General features: G+C 36.7%; 1 protein-coding gene across 1 annotated transcript; it reads left to right on the forward strand.

The window, feature by feature from the left end:
* The first annotated feature begins 6,121 nt into the window (after positions 1-6,121).
* On the forward strand, positions 6,122-6,427 carry LOC111160900 (ATPase inhibitor, mitochondrial-like). Its single transcript, XM_022524294.1, is given in 1 exon segment — positions 6,122-6,427. A coding segment is annotated over 1 exon segment (306 nt).
* Positions 6,428-9,323: the final 2,896 nt, after the last annotated feature.

Below are 9,323 nucleotides of genomic sequence, written 5' to 3' on the forward strand. Positions count from 1 at the left end.
ATCTTCCCGTCGCTTTGGATTCACTTCTCCGCCAGTCCTACCTTTCAGAAAGTGGTTGATTTTCTGTTTCTAGAGTTGTTGTTCTTCTTCTCTTCGATCTCCCATTGGATTTGTAGGTGTTTGCAATCTTTAGATAAGCTATCTAGCTGATCTCCCGCTACCTGAAGTAGTCTCAGCCCTGCTACTTCTCCGCCATCTTGACTTCTCCCCCTTCCATCATGGGGTTTTTATAGATAGATTTTATGAAGTTGAAGAATGTTCCCTCTCTCCCTATACTTTGAAGCATTTTAGTCAGGAACTGATGCTATATTTTGTCAAATGCTTTTTCTGCATCAATTGAGAGAACCATGTGGTTCTTCTCTCTTCTTTTATTGAGTTGTTCTAGCACACTGACTGATTTGCACATGTTGAACCATGCTTGCATACCAGGGATAAATCCCACTTGGTCATGATGGATAATCTTTTTAATATATTGTTGGATCCTATTAGCTAGGATCATGTTGAGAATCTTGCATCCAGATTCATCAGGGATATTGGCTTAAAATTCTCCCTTTTGATGGGGTCTTTGCCTGGTTTGGGGAATCAGGTTAATGCTGGCTTCACAGATAGAGCTGGAAGTTTTCCTTCTGTTTTTATTTTTTGAAACAGCTTCAGGAGAATTGGTATTATTTCCTCTTTGAATGTTTGGTAGAATTCCCCAGGATTTCCGTTAAGTCCTGGGCTCTTGTTTTTTGAAAGGTTTTTGATCACTGCTTCAATCTCGTTACTAGATATTGGTCTATTCAGGTTATCAATTTGTTCCTGTTTCAGTCTTGGAAGTTTATAGGTTTTCAGGACTGTATCCATTTCTTCTAGGGCTTAACTTATTGCGTATAACTCTTGATAATAATTTCTGATGATTGTTTCTATTTCCTTGGTGTTAGTCGTGATTGCTCCACTTCCATTCATAATTTTATTAATGTGGATCCTCTCTCTTTTCTTTTGGATGAGTTTGGCCAGTGGTTTATCGATTTCATTCTTTCAAAGAACAAGCTTCTATTCTCATTGGTTTTTTTTTTATTGATGTTTTCTACTGTATCTCTAGTTTCTAACTCACTGATCTCTGCTCTAATCTCAGTTATTTCTCTTCTTGTGCTTGGAATTGGCTTAATTTGTTGTTGATTTTCCAGTTATTTAAGGTGCAAAGAGAGCATATTCGGAATTTTTCTATTTTTTTGAGTGAAGCTTGTATGGCAATGTATTTCCCCCTTAAGACTACCTTTGCTGTATCCCATAGGTTTTGTACCAATGTGGCTTTATTCTCTTTGGATTCCATGAATTGTTTAAGTTCTTCTTTGATTTCCTGGTTGATCCAAATATTCTTGAGAAGGATGGTCTTTAGCTACCAAATGTTTGAATATCTTCCAAACTTTTTCTTGTTTCAAAACACTGTGGTCTGAGAATATGCAGGGAATAATCTCAGTCTTTTGGTATCATTTGAGCCCTGATTTTTGACCCAGTATATAGTCTATTCTGGAGAAAGTTCCGTGTGCCCTCAAGAAGAATGAGCATTCTTGTTTTAGGGTGGAATGTTCTGTAAAAATCTATGAGGTCCATCTGGTCCAATGTGTCAATCAATGCTCTTATTTCTTTGGTGATTTTCTGCTTAGATAATCTGTCTATTGCTGACAGTGGTGTGTTAAGATCCTGTACAATTAATGTAATTCATATCAATATGACTATTTTGTTTAACAGTTGGCTTAAGTATTTGGCCTCTCTTATATTGGGGCCATAAATACTTGCAATTGTTAGATCTTTGTGGTGGAAGAAACTTTAAGAATGATGAGTGTCCTTTTGTATCCCTGACTACAGTCTTTAGCTTAAAATCTAATTTATCTGATATGAGAATCACTGTCCCAGGTTTCTTTTGAGAACCATTGGCATGAAAGATGGTTCTCCATCCCTTCAATTTTAATCTGGATGTATCTTTAGGTTCAAAATGTGTCTCTTGTAGACAGCATATGGATGGGTCTTGTCTTTTTATCCAGTCTGCAACCCTGTGCCATTTTATGGGAGCATTTAGGCCATTCACGTTGAGAGTGATTATTGAAAGATAAGTTTTTATTGACATCATGTTGCCTGTGAAGTCCTTGTTTCTATAGATTGTTTCTGTAACTTCTGTTCTATGTCACTCTTGGGTTCTTTCTTCTTTTATAGAACCCCCTTTAGTATTTCTTGTAGTGCCAGGATGGTGGGTACGTAATGTTTTAGACCTTGCTGGTCTTGGAAGCTCTTTATCTCTCCATCCATTCTGAATGTCAGCCTTGTTGGATAAAGTATTCTTAGGTGCATATTCTTCTCATTTAGTGCCCTGAATATGACTTGCCAGCCCTTTCGGGCTTGCCAGTTTTCTCTGGACAGGTCTGATATTTTATTGATGGTCCTTCCTCTGTGCATAAGGAATCTCTTCCCCCTAGCTGCCCTTAAGACCTCCTGTCTGTAATTGATTCATGAACGTCACAATTGAGTGTCTGTGTGTCTTTCTAGACTCGTTGATTTTGGGGGGTGTCCTCTCTGCCTCTAGGACGTGAACACTTGTTCCATTCCCCAGACTAGGGGAATTTTCATCCAGTATTTAATCAATTATATCTTCTAGTCTTCTCTCTTTCTCCACCCCCTCAGGGATCCCAGTAATTCTGACATTGGAACGTTTCATGGCATCATTTATTTTCCTAATTCTGCTTTCATGGCTTCTAGTTGTTTGTTCCACGCCTCCTCCTGATCCTGCTTTTCTATCAGTTTGTCTTCTAGATCACGAATTCTGTCTTCTGCTTTGGTTACCCTAGCCGTTAGAGTATTTAGATTAAAGTGGATCTCCTTGATAGTATTTTTAACTTCTGCTAGATCAGCTCTCATTTCTACATTTAGAGATTATATGTTGTCACTAATGGTCTTCTCCAACCTAGCCATTGCCTGGACAATTTTTACTCTGAATTCCATTTCCACCATATTGTTGATGTTCATATCCAGTAGTTCTGTGGCAGATGTCACAGTCTCTGAATTTTTCCTGTGTTGGGTGTTCCTCCTCCTAGTCATTTCGGTGAGAGGTTGTTGAGGGAATACATAGCTGAGTATATCGACCACAATCCGGTGAAGGTGCCTCTTTCCACTGATGATCTCCTGCCCCCATAGAGATCCAGAAGTGTATAATCTTACATCTCAGGCTGATTTCATGGGTGTTCAGAGTGTTCTGGTAGATATTTATCTTACTTCAGGGGACCAGTTGAAACAGGGTCTCCTACTTATCTGCTATCTTGCCCCTTCTCTATAAGGAAATGTATTATTGAATCTCAAATTAGGGCATGGAACTTGAACCACAGAGAGCATGAGTGATTGAGCATGTATCCATAGAGATTCATGGTACTTTTAGGTACATCCCTTCTCCTACTCCACTAGTATTTTATGGCTCCTTATAACCTCCTGAGAGCATATGTCTAGGTATTTCACTTGGCCTTTACTTGAGTAGATAGGGACAAGGCCACAGAAATTTTTTTCCATAGCACTTGGCTGGAGCAGTGTGGATATTTTCTAAATATTTTCTATCTTGTTAGGCTGTCATTTTAATGGCCATTTGGCTGGAGAAAGAAAGCATTTGCTTGCTTTTTTTTTTTTTTTTTTTTTTTTTGTCTGCTCCTGTTGGTTTTTCCATGTTACTGGCTCCTACAACTCCAATTTTAGGCTACATGAAACTAAGAAAAAAACTGGGAACTCATCATCATATGATTTCCTCAAGTCCTGAGGCTGCTAGCAGATTTGACTTCTTTTGTCCACCATTCACAATCTTCTTAGGTTTGTTTTATGTATGATATCCAGGTTGGTCAGTGGCAATTAGTATGATGAATACAAAAAAGTATGTATGATCCATATTAGTTATAGTGGAAGGATATGTTATTTTGGGATGTCTAAGATATGCATTGTAAATACTCAGAAAGTAACTGGGTATATGAATCAGAAAATCAGATCAAAGTCTGGCAAGAAATATAAATCTAGGAGACATCAGAATATAAATTATATTCAATGCATTGATTCTGGATATCACTGAGTAAGTGACTATAAATAGAAAAGAGAAGACAAAGATTTAAGACTGTGGTACTCCAATACTTAGAAGTTGGAAAGATGAAGAGGATCCAGAGAGGGATCCTGGGAGGAGGCAATAAGAAAAGTAAGAAGAGGGGTGCCTATGTGGCTTAGTTTATTAAGCATCTGTCTTTGACTCAGGTCATGATCCCAGGGTCCTGGGATTGAGCCCTACATTGGACTCCCCAACCAGGGGTCAATCTGCTGCTCCCTCTCTCTCTGCCACTCCCCCTTCTTGTGCTATCTTGCCCCCAGTCAGATAAATAAATGAAATATTTTAAAAAATAGGAAGAGGAAACTCAGGAGAGAGTAGTTTCCCAGAAGTCAGGTAAAGATAGTATTTCAGGAAGTAGACAGTGATTACCTTTTCCCATTGATGTTGAAAAAACAAATATATAGAGGACTGAGAATGGACTATAAGACATGGAAACATGGAAACCATTTAGTGGTTACTGCATACTACTTTAGTGGATCCAGAATTTTATTATTTTTATCAGCTGTACTTCCTAAGAATCACATTGTCTTAGAGTTAGAAGGATATGTAAGGTATTTGTCCAACCATTAAATCAACTTATAGGATCCCTGATGACTATTTGTGGTCTTTGCTTAAGCATTTCTATTTGCAGTTAGTTCACAAGTGTGTAGTCATTTCCATTTTTGGAGTGACACTAATTACTCCTTGTTTTGCATATGTATTTAGATTTAATCCTACCCGTTTTTCACTGTTCTACTTTTGTACTTAGGCAATATACAAAAAATTTCTAGATACTCAGAAGGCGTGTCTTTTCTTTTAAAATTTGTTTTCTTTAAGTTCCAACAGATTTTAAGTCTTCACAAAAATGACAACCTTGTGGTGCCTGGGTAGTTCAGTTGGTTAAGCATCTTCCTTCAGCTCAGGTCATGATCTCAGGGTCCTGGGATTATGTCTCCCATCAGGATCCCTGAGCCTGCTTCTCCCTCTCCCTCTGCCTGCCACTCCCCCTGCTTATGCTCTCTCTCTCTCTCTCTCTCTATCAAATAAATAAATATAATCTTTAAAAAAATGAGAACCTCAGTAATAAGTATGGTCTCACAAGAAGTCACAACTTGGGTTTAAGAGAATCCTGTTTTGCTATTATCTTACCACCCCATTCCCATGAAGACCCTCTCAAGTGCACATGATCACTGAGCATTTTTCCTAACTTCCACGTCCAAATATGGCTCCTTTCCTCTAGGCCACAGTTCTGTCATTACCTGTCTGTTTCTCATCCTCACTATACCCTATATATTACCAAAAAGTTGTCCCTAATTTGAATCTATTATAGGCCATATGTTAAAACTTTGTGATTGATTTACCTAACTTGAATCTCTTGACCCAAGTACAATTAGAACAAACAAGCCACTTCCCAAGTATACCTACCAGTGGTCCCTATAATCAATGCTGTCCCAAATACCATTCCATATGTATCTTATCCATTCTAAAGTGGGGTGAGGACATGAGATCATAAAATATAACTACCCCATTCTAAATATTTCTCCACGCTCACTCTAGGGAGCATGATGATGATTTCATTCTATTTACTAAGCCTACCTGGATTTTGTGGGTTTAATAAGAAAAAAAAAGTCAGGTACACAAAGAGGGTCAAGACAAGTTAAGTGAATAGAAGTCACTAACTGTATGATTTCCCACACAGCCAGAGAAACAAGATCACTCCTACCCCAATCAGCCTTGAGTGGGAACCACCAAACTTTGACCAGGCTGAAGAGTAGGCCACAATTCATTTAATCATTTATACTCCAAATTATCATTTTATTTTTATTGTTTGCTTAAATGGTTCCAGGATAGGTCCATGGTAGGCATAGCCAATGAAATTTTAAGGAGTTTAATGCAGAGAAAAATAATGCCTACATAGAAACAATTATTTGTTATTACCTATTTCCTGTTTCCCATTATTAGCTACTAAAAGAACTTCTTTCATTTAAAAAAAAATATTAAACTAACTGAAGAAGTCCTGCTACAACAACAATGGCTGTCACAACTTTGGCTGCCCAGGTGCGGCTGGGCATGTGGGGCATTAGGGCCATGTAAACCTGAGGCTTCAGCTTCAAATGGTAAGACTCCCACATGGGCTTGGTCTGGAAGGCAGGTGGGGCCTTCAGAAAGAGGGAGCAAGCTGAAGAGGAAGGATACTCCCCTAAAGAACAACTGACAGCTTTGAAAAAACACCATGAAGAGGAGATCACCAGTCATATAAAGGAAATTGAGCCTCTGAAGAAAGAAATCAAGTGGTGCAAGACAATCAAACATCTAAAAAATGATGATGATGATTAAATGTACACAGTTCCCATTGAATAGCTATATATCCTCTCCTACTTCTATGGAAACATAGTTCTGGTTTTATTAATATCTATCTGTGTGCTACCAATAGATTATAATAAATTGTCATCTGTGAAATAAATATTAAACTATATTTGATGTACAACATTGTGTAAATTTAAGGTATATATTTATAAATGATAATTCAATATATTTATAAATTTATAATATGATTGCTATTGTACTAATAACTACCACCTATATCAATTACATGATTATACTTTATTTTTATTAGAATAATTAAGTTCTAGTCTCTTAGAAAGTTGTATTAGAAAACAATATTGTTGTCTATATTCACTATACTGGACATTATATCTCTAGGGCTTATTTATTCCTAACTGAAAGTTTGTGCCCTTAAATCACATCTGTTCTATCTCCTCCACCCTCTATTCCCTAGTAACTACCATTTTACTCCCTGTATGAGTGAATTTTTAAGATTTTACATACAAGTGATATCATATAGCAGTCATATTTCTCTAATTTATCTCACTTGGCATAATGTACTCAAGGTCCATCCATGTTACTGTAAATGGCAGGATGTCATTTTTCCTCATCACTGAATAATATCCAATCATTAGTATATAACTATATCATGTAATATACATATATATGCAGACATACACACACACACCACATTTTCTTTGTCTATTTATTGGTTCATGGGCATTTAGTTTTGCTTTGATATGTTTTGTTTTTTTCCATACCTCAACTACTGTAACAATGCTGTGATAAAGATGGGAGTGTGTGTATCTCTTCAAAATCCTGTTTTTATTTCCTTTGGATATATACCCAGAAGTTGAGTTGTTGGTATAGGGGTAAAAACCTCTTTCAACAACAAACTCAGTTAAGTATATGTTTGCCTTTTATGCCTTACTGAGCTAAGAAATGCTTTTCAGCCTATGCTATTGTTTCCCCAACTCCAATTCTTACAACTATTAGACTCATGCAGTTGATCAGTCAGCACTTATGTTGTACACTCTCAGCTAGGGGCCATTTCTAGAATTAGCAGTCACTCAACCAACTCTAATCCCATTTGTTACTAAACAGTTGGGATTTGCAGATTTGAATTAAGCAAGCACTAGAGGTTAGCTACCTTATTTTTTTTTTTTTTTTTAGTTTTTACTTAAATTCCAGCTAGTTAACATACAGCATAATATTGGGTTCAGGTGTAAAATAGAGTGATTCAACACTTCCATATAACACCCAGTGCTCATCACAAGTGCATACCTAAATGTCATCAACTATTTTACCCATCCCTCCACCTACCTCCCCTATGGTAACCATTGTTTATTTCTTTATACTTAAAAGTCTGTTTTTTGGTTTGCCTTTCTCTTTTTTCTCCTATGATCCTTTGTTGTGCTTCCTAATTCCACATATGAGTGAAACCATGAGGTGTTTTTCTTTTTCTGACTGACTTATTTTCCTTAACATAATGTTCTATAGCTTCATCCACATCATTGAAAATGGCAAGGTTTCATTCTTTTTGTGACAAAGTAATACTCTTTTGTGTGTGTGTGTGTGTGTGTGTGTGTGTGTGTGTGTGTATGTGTGTGTGTGTGTGTATACCAGTATACCATTTATTCTTTATTCACTCATCAGGTGATGGACACATGGACTCTTTCCATAATTTGGCTATTGTAGATAATGCTGCTATAAACATCAGGGTGTATGTATCCATTTGAATCAGTATGTTTGTATTCTTTGAGTAAATATCTAGTAGTGCAATTGCTGGATCATAGGGTAGTTATATTTTTAATGTTTTGAGGAACCTTCATACTGTTTGCCAGAGTAGCTGCACCAGTTTGCATTCCCACCAACAGTACAAGAGGGTTCCCATTCTCCACATCTTCACCAACACCTGTTGTTTCTTGTGTTGTTGATTTTAGCCATTCTGACTGGTGTGAGGTAATATATTTTGTAGTTTTCATTTGCATTTCCCTGATGATGAGTGATGTTGAGCCCATTTCCATGTGGCTGTTAGCCATTTAGATGTCTTCCTTGGGGAAAAAAAATATTTTTTCATGTTTTCTGCCCATTTTTAATTGGATTATTTGGTTTTGGGGTATTCAGCTTTATAACTTAATATATTTTAGATACTAAACCTTTAACTTTATGCCATTTGCAAATATCTTCTCCCATTCTGTAGGTTATCTTTTAGTTTTATTCATTGTTTCCTTAACTGTGCAGAAATTTTTATCTTGATGAAGTTCCAATAGTTTATTTTTGCTTTTGTTTCCCTTGCCTCAGGAGACATATCTAGAAATAAGTTCCTATTCCTGATGTCAAGAATTCACTGCCTGTGTTCTCCTCTAGGATTTTGATGGTTTCATGTCTCACATTTGGGTGGTAAACTCATTTTTTCAGGTCTTTAAGTAATTTTGAATTTATTTTTTGTGTATGGTGTAAAAAAGTGTTCCAATTTCATTCTTCATCATGTTGCTGTCCAGTTTTCCTAACACCTTTGTTAAGAAACTGTTTTTTTTCCAAATGGATAGTCTTTCCTCTTTTGTTGAAAAGTCATTGACCATACAATTGTTAGTTCATTTCTCTGTATTCTGTTATGTTCCCTTGATCTATGTGTCTATTTTGTACCAGTGCCATACTGTTTTGACTACTAAAGTTTTCTAAGAAAATGTCTGCAATTGTGATGTATCTAGCTTTGCCTCTTTTTCAAGGTTGCTTTGACTATCCAGGGAATTTCATAGCTCCATACAAGTTTTAGGACTGTTTGTTCTAGTGCTGTAAAAACTGTTGCTCGTATATTTGTAGGGATTGCTTTAAATGTGTAGATTGCTTTGGGCAGTATAGACGTTTTAACAGTATTTGTTCTTCCAACATATGATCATGGAAT

Source organism: Enhydra lutris, unplaced genomic scaffold (assembly GCF_002288905.1).
Source record: "Enhydra lutris kenyoni isolate GAN:26980312 unplaced genomic scaffold, ASM228890v2 scaffoldscaffold79, whole genome shotgun sequence".
NCBI lineage: Eukaryota > Metazoa > Chordata > Mammalia > Carnivora > Mustelidae > Enhydra > Enhydra lutris.